This window comes from Mustela lutreola, chromosome 9, assembly GCF_030435805.1.
Source record: "Mustela lutreola isolate mMusLut2 chromosome 9, mMusLut2.pri, whole genome shotgun sequence".
Classification (NCBI taxonomy): Eukaryota; Metazoa; Chordata; class Mammalia; order Carnivora; family Mustelidae; genus Mustela; species Mustela lutreola.
Window position 1 is genome coordinate 73,608,752 of NC_081298.1, and position 19,561 is coordinate 73,628,312.

General features: G+C 39.1%; 1 protein-coding gene across 1 annotated transcript in view; it reads right to left on the reverse strand.

Annotated features, from left to right (window-relative positions):
• Nucleotides 1-18,590, reverse strand: part of FSHR (follicle stimulating hormone receptor) — a 163,010-nt gene extending 144,420 nt beyond the window's left edge. The window contains exon 1 of the mRNA XM_059134768.1: nt 18,372-18,590. Within this exon, the coding sequence (XP_058990751.1) occupies nt 18,372-18,523 (152 nt within the window). The 5' untranslated portion in view covers nt 18,524-18,590. The remainder of the gene's footprint in view (nt 1-18,371) is intronic.
• Between the last annotated feature and the right edge of the window lie 971 nt (nt 18,591-19,561).

Here is a 19,561-nt window from a genome sequence, read left to right on the forward strand (position 1 = left end):
CATACAGAACACTCAACAACAACAGGTACAGATTTTTCTCTAGTGCATATAGAACATTCTCCAGAGTAGATCATGTGCTAAGCCATAAAAAACATCCTCAATAAATTTGATAAGTTAGAAATAAAGTATGTTGTCAAACAACAGTGGATTGAAATATGAAATCAGTAGCAGGGAAAAAAATGGGAACTCACAAGTATGCTAAAATTGAAAATATATTACTAAATAACCGACGTATCATAAGTAAAAAGGGAAACAAAATACTTTGAGGTGAATGAAAATCAAGACATAGCATAGCAAGATGTAGCTAAGGCAAAGCTAAGGCAATGCTTCTAGGGAAATTTATAGCTGTAAATACCTGCAGTAAAAAAAGACATTAAATCAACCTTCCATCTTAAGGTAATGGGAAAAGAAGAGCAACCTAAACCTAACTTGAGAGGTAAGAAAATAACAAAGAGTACAGCAGAAATGAATGAAGGGGAGAAAAGAAAAAAAAAGAAACCTAAAGCTGAGTCTTTGAAAAGATCTAAAAAAATGGGCAAACTTCAGTTAAAATGGCCAAGAAATGAAGAGAGGACACTCAAGTTACTATAATCAGAAATGAAAGAAGTGACATTATCATTGACTTTATGGTAACAATAAGGAATGCTATGAATAAGTGTACTCAACAAATTAGATAACTTAGAATAATTGAGAAATTTGTTAGAAAAGTGTAACTCCTGCAACTGACTCAATAGGAAATGGAAAATCCAAATAGATCTATACCAAGTAAAGACATTGAGTTAGTAAAAAAAAAAAAAAAAGAACTCCCAAGAATATTTCCATAACCCAGATGGCTTCACTACTGAGTTCTGCCAAATACTTAAGGAAGGATTAATACCAATTTTTCAAAAAATCTACTAAAAAAATTTGAAGAGGACATTTTATAACTTATTTTATGAGTCAGATATTACCTTCATATCAACACCAGACAGACATCACAGGAAAAGAGAACGATAAACCAATATTTCAAAGGAATATGGATATAAAAATCCTCAACAACACTCTAGCAAACCAAATCCATGTAAAAAGATTATACATGATGATTACGTGGGATTTATCCCAAGGATGCACGGTTATTTTAACATCCCAATGTTATAATGTCATACATAATATCGACCAGATAAGAAAAATTAAACACTTCAACAGATACATAAAAAGTTTTTTTTATAAAACCCAACAGCTTTTTTTGATGAAAAATATTTAGCAAATGAGGAGGAATAGAATAGAACCTCCTCGACACAATAGAGGGCATCTATGAAAAATCTACAGCTAACACCATACTTAATGGTAAAAATCTAGTTGTTTCTCCCCAAATCAGGAGGAAGACAAAGATGTGTACTCTTGGTACCTCTACTTCAAATTGTATTGAAGATTGTAGGTGGGGCAAGTAGGCAATAAAAAGTAACAGTGACATGCTGTACAGAGTAGAAAAGAAGAAGTGAAAAACATTTCCATTCACAGATGACATGTTCTTCTATATAGAAAATCTTGTAGAATCAATGAAAAACCTGTTAGAACTAACAAATTCAGGTAGGGTTACAGTTTACAAGATCAATATATAAAATCCATTTGTATTTTTATATACTTGTAATGAACAGACTGAAAATAAAATAATTTCATTCATTAATGTATCAAGAAGAATAAAACAGTAAATTTAATAAGAGAAGTACAAAATGTGTAACTTAAACTATGAAACATTGAAAGAAATGATAGAAGATCAGAATAAATGGAAAATCATCATGTTTATGAGTCAGAAGACTTCACATCATTCAGATGGCAATAATCCTCAAATGGAGTTGTAGACTCAGTACAATCCCTTATCAGAATCAGCTCATTATTTTGTAGAAATTGACATGTTGATTCTGAAATTCATTCAGAAGTGCAAACTAAACAAAATGGCAAAAGAACAAAGTTAGAGGACTCATGCTTCCTGATATCAAAACTTACTAGAAAGCAATACTGAGCAAGACAGTGTGGTACTTACAGGAGAATAAACATACAGATCAATGGAACAGAGCTGAGAGTCTGGAAATAAATCTATACCTCTATGGTCAGCTAATTTTCAACAACAGTGCCAAGACCATTCAATAAGGAAAGAGTAGTCTTTTCAACAAATGGTGCTGGGACAACTGGTTATCTACTTGGAAAAGAATGAAGTTGGACAATTACCTAATATTACATACAAAAATTAATTCCAAATGGATCAAGGACTGCATGTAAGAGTTAATACTGTAAAACTCTCAGAAGAAAACATAGGAGTAAATCTTTATGACCCTGAATTCGGCAAGGGGTTTTTGGATACAGATATGACACCAAAATACAGATAACAAAATTTTAAAAATATATATTAGATTCTATAAAAATTAAAACCTTTGTACAAGAAAGTGAAAAGATGGGGTGCCTGGGTGGCTCAATGGGTTAAAGCCTCTGCCTTCGGCTCAGGTCATGATTCCAGGGTCCTGGGATCAAGCCCCGCATTGGACTCCCTGCTCAGCGGGGAGCCTGCTTCCCTTCCTCTCTCTCTGCCTACTTGTGATCTTGTCTGTCAAATAAATAAATAAATAAAATCTTTAAAAAAAAAAAGAAAAAAAGAAAGTGAAAAGACAATTCACTGAATGGGCCAAAATGTTCAAATTATGCAAATTAGGGACTTGTTTCTGGAATGTACAAGGAACTCTAACAACTCAGTAATGAAAGGACAACCATTAAATAATGGGCACAGAATCTGAAGAGATATTCAATGAAGAAGTGATACAGATGGCCAATAAGCATATAAAATTATGTGCAACATCACTTCTCATAAGATAAATACAAATCAGAACCACAATGACATATCACTTCCTACTCACTGGGATGGCTAGAATAAAAAATGTCAAATAACAACAAGGATTGACAAAGATGTGGAGAAATAGGCACCTCACACACGAGAACGTAAAATGTCTCAGCCACTTTGGAAAACAGTTCATGTATTAAACATCAAGTGACCATATGACTCGACTATTCCACTTCTAGGTATATACCAAGAAAAATGAAAACACATGTCCACACGAAAACTTATACGCAAATATTTAAAGTAGCATTATTTATAATAGCCATAAGGTGAATAATTGAAATGTCCATCAACAGACAAATGCTTAAGCAAAATGTGATACATCTATGCAAAGGAATATTTTGAGCCATAACAAGAATGGAATATTGATACCTATTACAACTTGAATGAACCATGCAAATAGCATGTGAAGGGAAAGAAGCTGGTCACAAAAACCTCATATAATTCCATCCAGAAGGAAGTCCATAGTAGAGAAATTTAGAGACTGAAAGTAGATTAGTGCTTGCTCAGGTCTGGGTAGAAGAGGGTAGGGAGGAGAGTGCTAGCTGAAGGATAAAGGATTTTCTTTGAGGTAATAAAAATGTTTTGAAATTGACTATGGTGATAGTTACACATACCTGTGAATATACTAAAAACCACCAAAATGTATTCTTTGAATGACTTGTGTGCTTGTGTTCTATCTTAATAATGCTGTTTTTCAAAAGCAGGTGAAGGTCAGAGGAAAATAACAGTAGAATTCTAATGCTCATAAAATCTGGGTATAAGGAGAGGCACAGGTGGTAGTGGAGGATTGTCTGTTCTTTGTGGGAGTAGAGAGGTAGGTTTTTTTTTTTTTTTTTGTTTTGTTTTTTTTTTTAAAGATTTTATTTATTTATTTGAAAGAGAGAGATCACAAGTAGGCATAGAGGCAGGCAGAGAGAGAGAGAGGAGGAAGCAGGCTCCCTGCTGAGCAGAGAGCCCGATGCGGGACTCGATCCCAGGACCCTGAGATCATGACCTGAGCCGAAGGCAGCGGCTTAACCCACTGAGCCACCCAGGTGCCCCGAGAGGTAGGTTTTATAAGGAATCCAGACATAGAAATTTGTAAATTGTGGGTTTAGGTTTTTGGCTTTGGAAACAGAGACTAGGCAATAGCTTTAATCACCCACATGACCTTAGGCAAGTCATTTCATCTGGCTTGGCCTCATTTTTCATTCCTAAAGCAAGAGGAGACAGGAAGCATATGCTCTCTAAAGTTCATTTAGCGTAAAAGTTCTCTAATTTGAAGAGCAAAGCAGATTTGCACAGATGAAGAATTGACAGATATAGACTTTCAAAAAGAGGGGAAATAGTTTTTGGTGCCTATATTGGGTTGTATATACTAACTTGCTCGTCACTCCAGCTCCTCTGGGCATATATGAGGCCCATTTGCCAAATCGTAATCTTAGTTAGCTACATCTCACTAAATCAGTTTCCTAAAGTGTATTCTATAGAACGCTTACGGGTTACATAAAATTGGAATGCTTCTGAGAGTTTTAATATGTACATTGTGAATCTTTAGAATGGGGATAAAGCATGTAGTTTTTCCAAACCTAAGGTCATGGAAGACTTTTTAAAATTTGCTTTTTCTTGAGTGTCTTAAAAAAGTAGGGTTATGAGGAATATATTTTGAAAAATGCTACAGCAAAGGGCTAGTCTTCAAAAACTTAAGATACTTCTAAGAGGGTTTCGTATTTTAACTGCAGAGTCTTAGAAATTAAGACAATCTTGAAGGCTCCCAGAATTACTTTATTAATGGTGGCATTGCAACAAGTAGCAGGGGAGATATTTTGGGTGAACTGAGCCAGTTTGGTGCTTCTCAAATCGTATTACATAAGATGTGGACTAGTTAGAGCAAGGTGGACTAGACTTCAAACCACATCCAAGATGAGACAACAGAGGTACAGTTCCTCAAATCTAGAAGAACTCTTAGAAAAGAGGCTGTGAGGTCACATGAGATCACTAAGGATTTTTTTTTTTTTTTTTTTTAACTCTGTGGAACTTTTGTAACATCATCAGCAAGGTTCATTAACATTGCATGAAGACAATTTAGAGAGTATCTACAGAGCTCTCCAAGCCTTCATCCAGCACTCCATTTTCACATAGCATTCACTTTTTTTTAAAGCCTTTACACCTTCAGAAGATGAGCTTCTCCACCTGCTGACAGTTAATTATTTCTAAGGGACTGTCTTCATAGGACATGTGTAAGGGGCAACAGAGAGTGGAGTTAGCCCCACCAATCACTTCTCCCATAGGCACACACAAATAGCTCAAATGGGTCTTAAATGTTATTAGACAACTTCTTGTTATTTTGCAATATATCAGTGGAAATGACCATTGACATTTACTTTCCAGTCCTCCTCTGTTTATTCGTGACCTTGCTCATTCATCTTCTGTCTGTGTGTGTCCTCCCAATTGAGTAGTGACTGAGTACTCAGCCCTGGATGGCTGCAGGAGAGGGATGGACTGCTGGCCCTCACAGAGCTTACTGTATTTGAGAGACAAGATAATATATAAGTTTTACATGATGGATAACTCCAGAATTGTACATATTTACATGTAGATACAGTGTTTAGATTGTTTTGCTTTAGAGATTCAGAGCACAGGGGGTCCTCTTTGTCTTTTTCATGGTTAGTACAAAGACTGGGTATCTTTAAATTAGGTTTATCAAGAATATTAATTTCATTTCTGACACTGAGGGGCTAAATAAGTTTGGGTTAGTTTTTCAATTACATTTTCTTTATTTCCAAAATGGGAACAGTGATAGCTATAGTACAAGACTGTTAGGTGAGGTATTAGGAGAAATAAACAGTCTGGTGATATAGTAGGACTTCCTAGATGTTTGTTAAATTTGGTATTTCCTTCCAGATTGCATTTGTTTGAAAGGACTGTCATTTATTCCTTCATGTATTTATTTTTTTGGGGGGGCGGTTTATTTATTTTAGAGAGAGATAGCACAAGCTTGAGCAGGGGAGGTGGAGACAGAGATAGAGGGAAAGAGAGAATCTCAAGCAGACCCCCTCCTGAGCATGGGGCCAGACATGGGGCTCGATGCCAGGACCTTAAGATCATGACCTGAGCCAAAACCAAGAGTCAGTCACTTAACTGACTGAGCCATCCAGGTACTCTAATTCATTCATGTGTGTATTGAGCATCTACTCTGTATCAGGAATATTCTACATCCTGGAATCCTTGCCATCATGAAAGTTTTCTTCTGCTTTCTAGTAGGTGAAAATAAATAGCTAAGTGAAAACATTCAAACATTCAAATTGCAGTAACCTTATGAAACCTTATGAAAGAAAAAGGTACAATGCTAGAGGATTGCTACTATTAGCAGAGTGGTCAAGGAAGACCTCTCTAAGGAGGTAGCATTTTGGAAGATGCTGGAAAGATGCAAGTCAATGAGGGGGGAAAAAGACATTATAGACAATGAAATGCAAGTGAAACACACACACACACACACACACACACACCAACAAAACTTCAGGTGGGAAAGAGCTTGGTGTATTGGAAGAGTAGAATGGCACCCAGGGTGGTTAAGATTAGTGAAGATAGGCAAGTGGCACGATATGCACTATGCCCGTGGAAAGACAGGTAGAGGTCAGATCATGGAGTGTCTTGTAGCCATGGCAAAGCACAGAAGCTCCAACAAAGAAGGGGTTTTGTTTGTTTTACTCAATATTGGATCTCTCACACCTAGAACAGTGCCTGTTATAGGAGATAACATGGAACACAGGTTGAATAAATTTTATTCCAAGTACAATTCTAAGTAATTGTATGTCATTCTCTTTAAAGCTTTATCTAGCTGCTGTGTGAGGCTGGATTGTAGCTTCAAGGGGAACCAGGAGGTAGAAGAGGTTGAGATTATTCTAATAGTTCAGGCAAGAGACAATGATGGTTTGAGCTAGAGTGGTAGTAGGGAAGATCAGAAGTAGAGACATTTGTGGTGTATTTTATGGGTCAGATCCAAGCACTTGCTGTCAGACTGGATTTGGTTGTGTATGTGTGGGGGGGTTGGTGATATGTGCATTTCTGTAGATGATGAAGCTTGCCAGAGAGATTCTGAGCAGTTTAGGGAAGGGTGATTAATTGTACTATTTTCTACTTGTTTGGTTTTGAAATGCCAGTAAGAGATCCAAGTGGAGATGTCAAGGTTTCAGCTGGTAAATGAAGAGGTTAGGAACAGCATATATATAGTAGGTGACATGATATTTAAAACCATGGACTGGATGATATATACCTGCAGAGAGTACAGGTGAACGAGAGAAGAGTTTCCAGATGAGGTCTGGGGAACTTCAACATTGAAAGACGGGGTAGCAGTGAAGAACTCAGCACTGATCCAGGTCTGGCATGAGATGTAAGAAGAGGCTAGTGTGGTGTTACAGAAGCTGGAAGTTCAAAGAGAAAACTGTTTCAAGCAAGAGGAGGCTCACATGTGTGGAGTGTTCCTGAGAGGCATGTGACACGTGGCTAGGGGAGTGACCATTGATTACTTCTGGCACCTGAATTGCGTGACATTCCTCTTATACTCTAATATTTATTTTTTTATTTGAAAAAAGATATAACCACAGTATAAAACATACAAAAAATAAAGTTTACTGGTACCTATAGCAAGGAAATTTTCAGTGGTTCCTATGGGAAAAGAACCAGATTCAGTGGGTTGAATAACATGTGGAGATTCCTGAGAAAAGATGACATAGTAAACAAATAACTAAATAACTATCTGTTTCCTCTGGAAATCCCAATGAGAAGATAGCCATTGTTTTTTAAAGGGTTTTTATAAAGCCGCAAAGCCTCCTGGGAGCTGGTAAGAAATGTAGACCTTCAGGACCCACCCCAGACTTACTGAACCAGGATCTGAATTTTCCCACTACATCTTTCTGATTTGCTTCCACATTAAAGTTTGAGAAGTACTGACTTGGCAGACTCTAGGAAATGGAATCCTAAACAGATGTGATTCACCCTGCATGTCCCTAAAACACGCAGGAATTGGAGGCATTAGCGTCCCTGGAAGTGGGAGTAGGGAGGAAACAGGGTCGAGTGGCTACAATAGAGAGGACTGGTAGAGAGATGAAGAGGCAGCCATGCTTTCCACTGGAAGCAGTCAGGCAAGTGCTTCCTTCCACCTGAGCAAAACAACAAAGGGCTATTCTTTAAAGAGAGTAGGGCAGATAGTTTCTGGACTGGAGGATACCAGGTAATACTGATGACGGCTGAGGCCCTAGCCTTTTTCCTCAGCTACCAGAATGCTGGCATAGGGCTTCACCCTTTGGGTAGAAGCTTGGGAAAATCTTACCAGGGAATTTGACCAATCCAAGAGGCAAGATTTACATACGGACTCAGCAGTTTCCCAACTTCATAGCGCAGCCATTTGTTTGTTTCTTTCCCTTTCTTCCTTCCTCCCTCCCTTCATCCTTCTCCCCCTTTTATCCTCCCCACCTTCCTACGCTTTCCCTCCTTCCTTCCGTTGTTCTTTTCCGCTTCCTTTGCTGTTTTTGCTCCCTCTCCCCCACCCCCATCTCACCAGAGAGCTCTGCTTCCAGAGCTACTTTGTAATTTTCTCCAGAGCTATTTTGTAGTTTTCTTATCTGCCTATCATAACTGTTTGTTCTTTTTTCTCTTGTCTCTAGTATTTGTTTGGAGGAATGAGATGCCATTCCAAGACTATATGTTCTTACTGAAGGAGCTCAACAGATTTTCACAATCAGGGTCCCGATAAGCAGTTTTGCTACTTTATGTAGAATTTCAGCTGACCTCTTTGCTCTTCACCATATTGTCATATTTGCTTTCATTGCCTTTTCAGTTTGTTTTCTAAATTAAAAGGGTGTTTCTTGCTGCGTTTTCCCAGTCTCTCCCCCACCCCCAATATATTTACTTACAGAAATTCTACACAGTTTGCTCACAAAACAAACACCAATTAAGTGAAGGCTTCTTTCGTTCCTGCCTTGAAGAGAGATTAGACTTTGTGGGTGTATAGCGGTGACAAGGTTTTGGACTGGCTCTTGATACTTGCTCAGGTGTTACCTGATGTTGGTGTGATCCTTCTTTTTCATTCAATGTGTTTTTCAATTCTAAAGTTAGCATAGACATGCAAAACAGTTTAAAATTTACACAAAAAGGAAATTGCTTATAAGTTCAGGAGCACTGAAAAATTCCTTCTTAGCGTTCCCTTTTGCTAAAGTTGAAAATTTAAACTTGTGTCATTTTCAGAAGAGACATCTGGGTTTTGTTGAGCCTAAGTCTACATGATTACTGGATTTCAGAGACGACACTCAGTTTCTTTGGGGGAGAGTCGGCATACACAGTCTGTTGATTGATGTAGTCTTTTAACCTCCTCTCTCCTGGTAACCACATAATAGTATTCATGAACACAGCCGCGTCGGGGAAAATTATAAAGTTGGCAAAGACAACAGTGCAGACTAAGTTTTCCCTTTTGGTGCTGTTTTCCACCTTCTGTATTATTCTTTTCTATCTCAATTCAAAGGACCCGGTCTCTTGTATTTGCACAACTTGAAAACTTCTAGTCACACTTAAATATCTGAACATCAGTCTGCTCAACCTTACCATAAATTTGCTGGTGTTCATTTGTCATTCTCTTTTATTTGAGGTCCGTTTTGTCCTTGAAAAATAAAGCAAAGATTTTCTGACCTTTTAAGGATTAGACTGTTGTGGAAGAGGCCCTGCCTGACTCCTGAAACCAACCCTTGGTGGTCAGAAGAGTCAATTTAGATGGCACAGACAGACGCCCTGCTTCTCACTCACTTGCCTCTGGTATGAAGCACACAAGCTTCTTATTGGCTTTTACTAGGCATCTGTTCCTTCCAGTTCACACAATCTATGATTTCAGATTGCAACTTGCAGTTAGTTGTGAAATGATTGCATTTGACATTGACTACACTGGATTCTCAGCAGGGATTTTTATTTTTGTGAGTAAAAGTGAGGAAAAACAGTATTGTTATTATTTCTGGGATGTTCTTCTCTTAAAACAACTCCATGAGATCAGGCACCATACCTCTCCTGTTGATCCCTTTTTTCCTGACAGCTTAGCACAGTGCCTCGTACAAAGATAACCAAATATTTTCCATTGAAGGAAAGCTTACTGAAAAAATGAGCATCTTTACTTTGGTCTCAAAAACTGAATAATACTGAAGTAACATACTTGAGGTTGGAGAATAGAAGATCTCTCTAGGAACACAAAGTAGTGCATGAAGCAAAGATTTAGGGGGATGGAAGATGAGAGAGAGGACAGGAGAGTTAATCTGGGGCCAAAGTATGGAAGACCTTAGTGTCCAATGTAGGACTTGGGGCTTTTGTCCTAACTCTGTGTATTGGAGCCCACAGGGGAATTAAATGAGAGCAGGAGCTCAGAACAAGGAGCTGGAGGGCAACCTATGGTAGGCACAGAAACCAGTTCAGAAGCTGTTATTGTGAGATGGTAAGAAACATACCAGTAGAGGGAAGCCTGTCTTCCAGGGATGTGATCCATCATGCGAGCCCAAATTTAGTAGACTTTATCAGAAGGGACAGAATATTTTAAACTGGGTCACTCCTGAAGAATCTAGCGCTCCAGGCTTTGGCTTTTCCTCATGAGGGACCTCTCTTTTTCATGGCCTTCTTATTCCTGGAGGACTGTGGATGAAATGTTCAGGGTCCTCCAGTCAGCCCTCATTTACTGAGTTCCAGTCATTGCTGGAGATGGGATCTCCCACAGATCTTTGTTTAAAACCCCTTGCCAAATTGAAAATAATGAGAGAGAGGAGTATCTGTATGAGGTTTCCCGTGTTGGATTTCAAAACAAAACTGTCTATTGAGCCTAAAAGAACCCTGCTCAACTCCCACCCCCCTAAATCCCCCAACTGAAATCACAGGATTGAGGAGTATATATCTGCTGGACTCTGAGACCTAGAAAAAGCTTATTGGCTTTGGGAGGTTTGGTGCCTGAAGATGTTTGTCACATCGAAGCACTTTAGAATTGAGTGAAATTTTGGCATTAACTTTACTTCAAGTTTCCACCAATGTACTGACAAATTTTCTTTCTGATTTCCTCTATTAATTGATCTCTCTGTCACTTAAATGTATATGTTCCTTTATTTTAGAGGTATTCATCAACTTTTGCGTTAGTGGGATACCAACATTGTCTAATACTGTTTATTTTCCACTATTTCTGACATAGCATTCTGTGATGACTCTGTTAGCTCTTGCTGAAAGTGTCTGGGAGAAGGGATGAAATTGTGGGTTCAAGCTACTCCTAAGACTAAAAATATCATTGAGTTCAAGGCTATGGCAAAGGTTTGGTTACTTTATTCCTTTTTTTTTTTTGCACATCACTTGAAGTTTTTCAGATCAGTTGACCTATTCCGTATGACAGAACAAGGTAATGGCATGTTCAGGTCGAACACACAAAACATGCTCTGAGATATTTCAGGGGGAGGTCAGATTAATAACAAACATCCAGATCTCATTATAATCGGATTCTAAGCAATTAAAAATAATTACTCTCTTTCCTAGCTGACCTTGTGGGGTATATAAGCTAGAGTCAAGTCTAAATAAAGCTAAAATGGAGAGTCTAAATCTAAAAGCTTAAAATAAAAGTATAGTCCAGTCAACCATAGTGACTAGATAACCCAATTAGTGGCTTTGGGGAAAGATAATCAAAAGTTAAATGAATTTCCCATTTACTGCCAGCATATCTTGCTTCTGAAGCCGAAGCTTCTTTGGTAGAGGACTTGGGTGGGGAAGGAAAACTCTCATCTTTAGGGTAAACAAGGGATTTTATCATCACCAAGCTAGCGGAATTTTGCTGTCTCAAGCCCCTACTCTTCAATTGCTGATAATGACTCTGTAAATTATAGCTCTCAGCCAATTCTCAGGATAGAGTTCATCTTGTATTTTAAAGGATTCTTTCCCTGTGATATAATTTCTACTTTTCCCCTTTGAAGATACCACATTATATAGCTCCCCCTTTGGTCATTTTCCTGATTCCTCCATGGGGAATATAAATGTCCCCTACCCCCAGCCCAATTAAATTCCAAATGTTGGGCATACATATACCATTTCTCACTGAAGTAGGTGCAAGATTTTGTTTTGAGAGAAAGGATTATGTATGCATTAACATAAAAACTGTGCTGTTTTTTTCCTTCAAAGAAATATCTAAACAAGACAGTAGGAGTCTCAGGATATGGGCACCAGGGGTAATCTTCACAGTGGGGTGTTTGGTTTTGATATCCAGATAGAACTACAGTAATCAAAGCACATCTGGAGAACACAGGAAACCTCACATTCAGGGTCTGGGATCTGACCTTAATTGGCAAAAATTATATTTCTTTGAACATTTCTGCCTGACTTAAAGTGATTTTGTTTAGGCAATGTCATTTATCTTTTCAATATTCTTGTTAGGTATAGAGAAGCAAGTATTATTACTTATGTCAGGAGAATTGAGTGACGTGCTTAGAATACAGATTGTTCAACTTTTTAACTTAGACTTTGTTCCTGATCTTTGTATCTTTCTGAATAAATTAATTGATTCTAGAATGACATACAGGCATTTTCTTAAAACAAGCACATAAAAAAGGCAAGGAAAATAAGAAAGCTATCAAATCCTATAGTAGCTCACCACAGGGAGAGCAATAATCATCTTTTATAGGAATCTTTTCCTTAGTACTGAAGAATGGAGCAAATAAACAGATGTAATTCCCCCTGATTTATTGTATCATTTGTTCTACATGTAATTGAGGGCCCAGAACATACATTGCACAATAAAGAATACAAAAGAAATTTTCACTACAGTGGAGGAAATAGGACACACATGAAAAAATAAGGACAAAGTAAGATGAAGTGCAAAATGAATTGTACTAGCTTTCGGATTAAATAAAGATGAAGTGGTCAGATGTGTGCAAACAAGTTTAATTGTGCATTTTTCCCCTCTGAAAGCATATTCTGGGATTAATATCTGCAGAACACACTCTAAGAAAGGCTACCTTTGAGCCAGGTGATCATAAGTAGGTTGGATTTTAAGAGGCAAGAAAGAAGAAACTCAGGATAGTATAAACAGGAGGCATAACATGAAGACACAAGGAGGCAGAAATGCACAAACTGAGCTTAGGAGGGAGTCTTCGTCAGTCTTACAGAGTAGATGGCTCCTGTTGGAGAGGAGTGAGAAGCAGTCAGAAAAATGAGCCACTGAGTGAGTTTGAATGGGGGAATCATAACTTGGTGGCAATTTTTTTTAGGGAGAAAAATTCAATGACAGTGTGCAGGCTGGTTTAGAGAAGAAGAGAATTGACTAAAGGGAGATAAAGTAGGACATAATTATACAATCCTGGCTTTAGATGTTCAGGGCCTAAACAGATGTTGGCAATAAAGAAAGAATTACTAATGGGGGTCCCTCGTTGCCTCAGTCATTTGAGCTTCTGACTCTTGGTTTCTGCTCAGGTCATGATCTTGTTGTAAGATCAGGCCCCCTGTTGGGCCCCACACTCAGCGGGGAGTCTGTCTGGGATTCTCTCCCTCCCTCTCCCTCTGTCCCTTCCTCCACTTGCATGTGCCCACACTCTCGTCCTCAAATAAATAAAATAAATCTTAAAAAAAAAAAAAAGAATTATTGGTAGTAGCAGTAGGAAGGGAGTTTATAAAACTGATTGGATATGGGCAATCAAGAAAGTGAGCCATTGATACCCAACAAATCCAGAAGTCAGGAGTGGTTTTTACTCATCTTATAATCCATTGTTTTCTTTTTCCTTTCTTCACCTCAGTCTAAGTAACACATGGCTATAGTCCTCACAACCATCTTCTTTATGAGAACACACTACATTCTTAAATAGCAGCTTCTCAGACACAAAGCCCTGAAACCCCAGCCAAAGATTTGCCTCCAGCTGATACTGAACCCTGAACTGGGAGGTAGGATGTCCAGGCTGCAGCTCCAGACTTGACAAAGGATTCATTCTGGTGGCTGGGGTTGGATAGACCAGCCTTTGGAGTAGCCTTTCTTAGAGTGTGTTCTGCAGATATTAATCCCAGAATATGCTTTCAGTGGGGAAAAATGCACAATTAAACTTGTTTGCACACATCTAAAGCTCCATTTCCCTTTTGAAGATCACAGAACTTTATTGGCACAGTAAAAGTCTTCCTTTTGGCACACAGTACTGATACATCCCTCAGAACTAAAGAAAGACAAAAGTAGCTCCTAGCTAAACAGTAATCTGTGATTCTGGAATAAGGTGAGTGATCTAAACCAAAGCAGCAAAACAAGAAATAAAAGGCAAAGGGAGAAATTAAAACAAAAAACTATAATTAGAAAATTAAAAGTAAAGGTGAGTCATTTGAGATCACAATGAGATACAAGAACTTGATAGGAAGAGAGGGGTCAACACAGGCAACCTATAATAAAATCTCAACACCAATCTCCCTGAGTCAACAGGGACCTCCAGTGGACCCTTTTCTCCTCTAATTAATGAGGTCGTCTGAACCTGCTGAAGAAAAAGATGGCTGTTCGTATGCTGTCACTTAGAGCTAAAATTTTGGATTTTGAATGGGTGCTCACATTCTCCCTAGAAATTGTTAACTCCAGGAAGAATAAAGCAAGATTGAAGTGTCCTTTCTAGACTGACTGACTGCCTCCAATTTAAACTGAGTTTCTAGGGTAAGTTAGAAATCAAATTTCCTTTGACCGTGGTCAGAATGAAACCTCCCTGAGTTCTTGGCAAATATTGAAAGCCTAAATGAACACATTTTCTTACTCAGAAAATAAGTGCATAGAGAGTAAGTGCTTCAGCCACTGGGAGAAGGAGGAGATCATTCTTAAGTAAGAGATTATAAACTGTCTCAGAGTTACAAAGATCTCTGTATCAGTTGTTGAAAACATTCTCATACCTATTGATTCATTTGGTCATCATGAAGGCCCTTTGGCATTTGTTTGTTTTTACTAGTGTTCAACAGATATAGCAACAGATAGCAAGGATGACCACCACCACCAGTGACCACCACCACCAGTACCCGAGAGGCATTGCCCTAGGTGTTAAAGATCCATTGTCCTTTGTAGTCCTCACAGCAACACTTTGAGAAAGGCTCACATTACAGTTTACATTACACAGCCATGAGACTATGTGGTAGAGCAAAGAAGCTCATAGCCTGGGTTCAAACTTCAGTCTCTTGGATTCTAAAGACTATTCTATACTATCTCTGACTTGTCAAAAACAGTAAGAAGCCCCCCTGTGAATATTGCCTTGCAAGTCCCTCCATTCCTGCCCTAGCTCATCTAGATCAGTACTTTCTCCATGGTGCCATGTTGTTTCAGGCTGTCTCAACCCCACTTAAGCCAGTAAGACTTAGCCACTTTTAGCTACCGTCTAAATCAGAATTGGGTACCTGATAACCTGTGGGTCAAAGTGGGCCTGCCCTCTGTTTTTCTGTGGCTCATGAGCTGAGACTATTTCTCACCTTTTACATGATGAAAAAAAAAATCAAAAGAAGACTATTTGGGGACATGGGACCATGGTACAAAATTCAAATTTCAGTGGCAAAAATAGGGTTTTGCTGGAAAACAGCCATGCTTGTTGCATTTTGTCCTTGGCACCTTTCCTACAACTGTGACAATTGAGTAGTCACAGCAGAGACTTATGGCCCATAAAGCCTAAAGTATTTATTACTGGGTCTTAAGCGAAAAACTACTGACCTCTGGGCAAATTCTAAGGTACATCTCTGTTTGAAGAGGAACAAATGAAAGGAGTCTGAAGCTTTCATTATACACAGCACAGAAGACACAGGTTCAAGTTTGGATTCCAGCTCTGCCATCCAGGAGCCACAGGGCTGACAGCGTCCAAGTTATTAAACTTTTGGGCTCTTTGGTTTGTCTCATGTGAAAAATGGAGCAATAATACCAAACTTGCAGTTCTGTTGTGAACTTTTAATAAAGTATTTTGTGTAGAGCTTCAGGCAAATGGTACAGGCCCTTCCGTAAATGGAATGCACCTGCCTGTTGGTGGTGCTTTCCTCTTGCTTTGCCGTATATTAACATGGGCAGATGGTTGGGAATTAGGAACCTCTCGTGATAGCTGGCATGTATATGAAATGAGAGTGCTGCAAAGTAGATGGAATGATAGGATAAATTATACATGGTAAGAGGTAGCAGTTGCTTTCCCCTGGGTGAATCTGATTATGAAGCTGTGATTTGGTGATGGATTAAGCTGTTGCACTCATTGAAGCCCAGCTATTCCACCCACTTCCACCTGATGTGATCATCATTAAGTCAACACCCAAATGCAGAAGACTGCAAGGTGAATTAGAAATCCGTAGTTGAAAAAGCCATTTCATCTTTCCTCTGCTGGTGTTTCAGATAAGCCCCACCTAATCCTTTTAAAAACAAAAATAAAAATTATTGTTCTTGCATTCTAACTCAACATCTGAGTTCTATTTCACTTGGCATTTTATCTGCTCTACAGTGATGAAAACACTAACCTCAAAAATATCCTCAAATAATTTTTCTACATCTAATGACTAAAGCAACATTTATCTTGGTTGGTTATTTGCCAATAACAGGCAAATACTTTCTTCCCTTCCTTAGTTTTATGCAGCTTTGTCCCCTAGTATATACACCGAAGGGAGGGGTTCACCCAGAGCTAGCATTTGTCAAGAGATAAACACGCTCTCCTACAATTTCTTTCTCAGTTGCAAAGTGCTCTTGGACAGAGACGTATTTTAGTCATTTACATCTTAGTATGAATTACTTTCCAAAAACCATACTCCTGCTCCTCCCATATTATATGCACATACTCCCTGAGATTTGGAGTTTGGGAATGAATTTTCTTCTTTTCTTTCCTCCCTTCTTTTCTTTCCTTCTTCATGTTTTCTATGCAGAATGAAAAAAATCTCTCTTCTGATAAAGAGATGTCAGAAAGTAGATGGTCTAGTGCAGAAGGGAGTTTGGGATGCATGAGTATCACCCTAAAATTAAACCTTGCTAGGGATCGTCTGCTGTAGCAGTTGGTTGGCACTGTTAGGCTCATCTAGAAACATTGGAAGAAGTAGAGAGGTAGAAATGGGTATGTTTGTGAGGGAGTTATATTTTCTAGTATTAGCAATAATCCAACCAAACTGCTTGTGTTAAAACCATTTAGAAGTGAGGAACTTGAGGTTCGGAAAGGGTTAAACAATTACTCAAAGTTGCTTAGGAGTAAGTGACTTCTTATAGGAGCTCAAGTGTGTTGACCTTCTCCTGTTTTTGTAATGACCCAATAAACCAAATTTTGCATAGGCACATTCTTCCCCGTAATCAGGAATATTTGTCTCATTGGAAGCAGTGTAGCCAAAACACAGAGCTGACTAGTTATTTTCTCTGCCTGTGCAGCAGCCTCTGCATAGGAACTGAAGACACGAGATGACCAGGGGAAAAGTAGCAAGCATAACTAACCAAGTGTGTGACCATTTGTCTCTGAGTGACAACCTGAAATGCACCTCCATGTTTGAGTGTAGTGTTGGTAATTGTGAACTGAATAGATGACTGTACTTTGCAGTCAAGTAAGAGTCATCTGTAGCTTTATGGGACCAAGAGTGAAACAGGCTTCTAGAATAGTTGCTTCTCTTTAACATCCTTGGACTGAGTTTATCTTCAACTTCTGAGCCTAACAACCTACTAGTACTCCGGGAAAGTAGAAATTGGATAGTCAGAATAGGGTTTGGGGGAAAGAACAGTAGATTATGAGTCAAAAGGCCTGATGTGCCTTGACTCATCGTAAGAGATTGGACAAACCTCTTGACTCTCTGGACCCCAGAATCCTCATTTCTAAAATGAAGAGCTAGAGTAAAATGATGTCTAAGATCTTGTCCTACTCTCAGAGTCTATGGACTTCCTATTAAAATAGTTCAGTGACATTCTAAAGTTGTGAATCACATTTTCCCAGCTGTATGAAAGATGATGCAATATTTTTTCCAGATCACTACCCCCCTCCTTTCTCTCTCTCTTTCTTCACACCCCTTCCCCTCTCCTCTAACTCTGTTTCCCCAGGAAGCAGAAACTCAGTTCAGGAGTTATCTTCTGGAGCCTCCAAAGTGACAGTGACTCGTGCCTTCTTGAAATTCTGTGTCTTTAGGAGACACGTTGTATATGCCCCTTAAATCATGACTGTCTTTCTGCCTCTAATTCCAGGTCTTCAAAGTTTCTAGGTTTTCTTAGTTTTACTTTTCTGGTTCTACCAAAGACAGTTTGGAACCCAAGAGCAAATGTGTTGAAAAGACTCAAATATCTTCTTTTTGCCTTTGGATTGAGATTTCCACACTGCTCTTCCCTGGCAGCTGCTGAGTCAAAATCTTTCTAAGATCCTGGGAGAGCTGCAAGCAGGGGTGTTAGGCTGGGGGAGTCTGTTTTACTCAAGCCCTTGGTCAGGGCAGAATTAATTCAGCCCAACAGTTATCAGCCTAACGTGAAAATAGTAATAGCATACAACACACAGATGCCAGCCCCACTGTTGTTCCCGCTGCCTCAGATACTCACAGTTCAACGGCATTCCTGGGGAGGTCGGAGGGAATCTCTGTCACCTTGCTCTCTTGGCAGAGGAAAACCCTGTGAGAGCAGTGACAGATCTGATGGTGACATCCCGAGCTTAAGCTCAGGAATGCCAGCAAGGCGACCGGGAGCAAGGCCATACTTATTCATCCATCCACCTGCTTTCTTCCTGCATCTGCAGAGAAAAATCTCCACAGATTTCAGAAGCTTCACACAGCCCTTATGAGAAGAGATCTGCCAGGGTCATGTGACCCACTATGGATTTTTTTTTTTTTCCCGTCACTTCCAGACAAAGAGCAAAATTCCTGTGTGTCATTAATGATTTCCAGGGCAAGATAAGCTACTCCCTTATCCTTCTCTGTTGGATTTCTTGTACGCTGACCCAAGGGAGAGAGGAAATAGAAACTTAATGCATGTCTGGAATAGTTTACATTAATTATACTGTAGAAGTGTCCCCTGCTGATCACTAGTCTCTCTTCCAGAAAGTGATATGATTGACTTTCTCCAAAAAAGACATGACCTACGACATGAAACATCAGTAAGAGTGTCACTCAGTGAGGGGCAAAGACTCGTCTCCAGTCTTGGGGTCAACATCTTCCTCCAGCCCACTTGGTATAAAACTGTAGCTTCTGGATAGTAGTCATGATTCCTTTCTTGCTATAATTAATAACCAAAAATAGAAGGGGTGGACTAGTGAGTGCTGGGCAGTTATCCCAGGGAGAGGGCACCTCTGAGAGGGTGTCCAAAGAGATAATGGACTTATCTGAGTGATTTGAGGAACAGGCGGTATTTTCACTGTGGATTTTGTGGACACTCCACCCTCTGTTGTGGATCCTTCTGGCTTATCTCATGTTCAGGCTCAGAAGATTTCCCTTGCCTTTAGGACATTGGCATGAATGAATTGCTTTCATTCCATTTTTCTTTTGAAAATCTATGCTTTTAAGTTAATTTTAAATGACCCCTCTAGGTGACAGTCCTGGCATTTTGACTGGCATTCTCGATCTTCTTGATGGTGTGGGATCTGGCAACATTTGGTAACACTTTCCGGAAAGTGGCCTTCTACTTCCAACTCTAGAATCTATAAAGATTAAAAGGCAGAATATTTTCTAAGATACTACCTACAATTTATTACTTGCTAAAATTAGTTTCAGCACTATCTTTAAGTAATTAGTTTCATA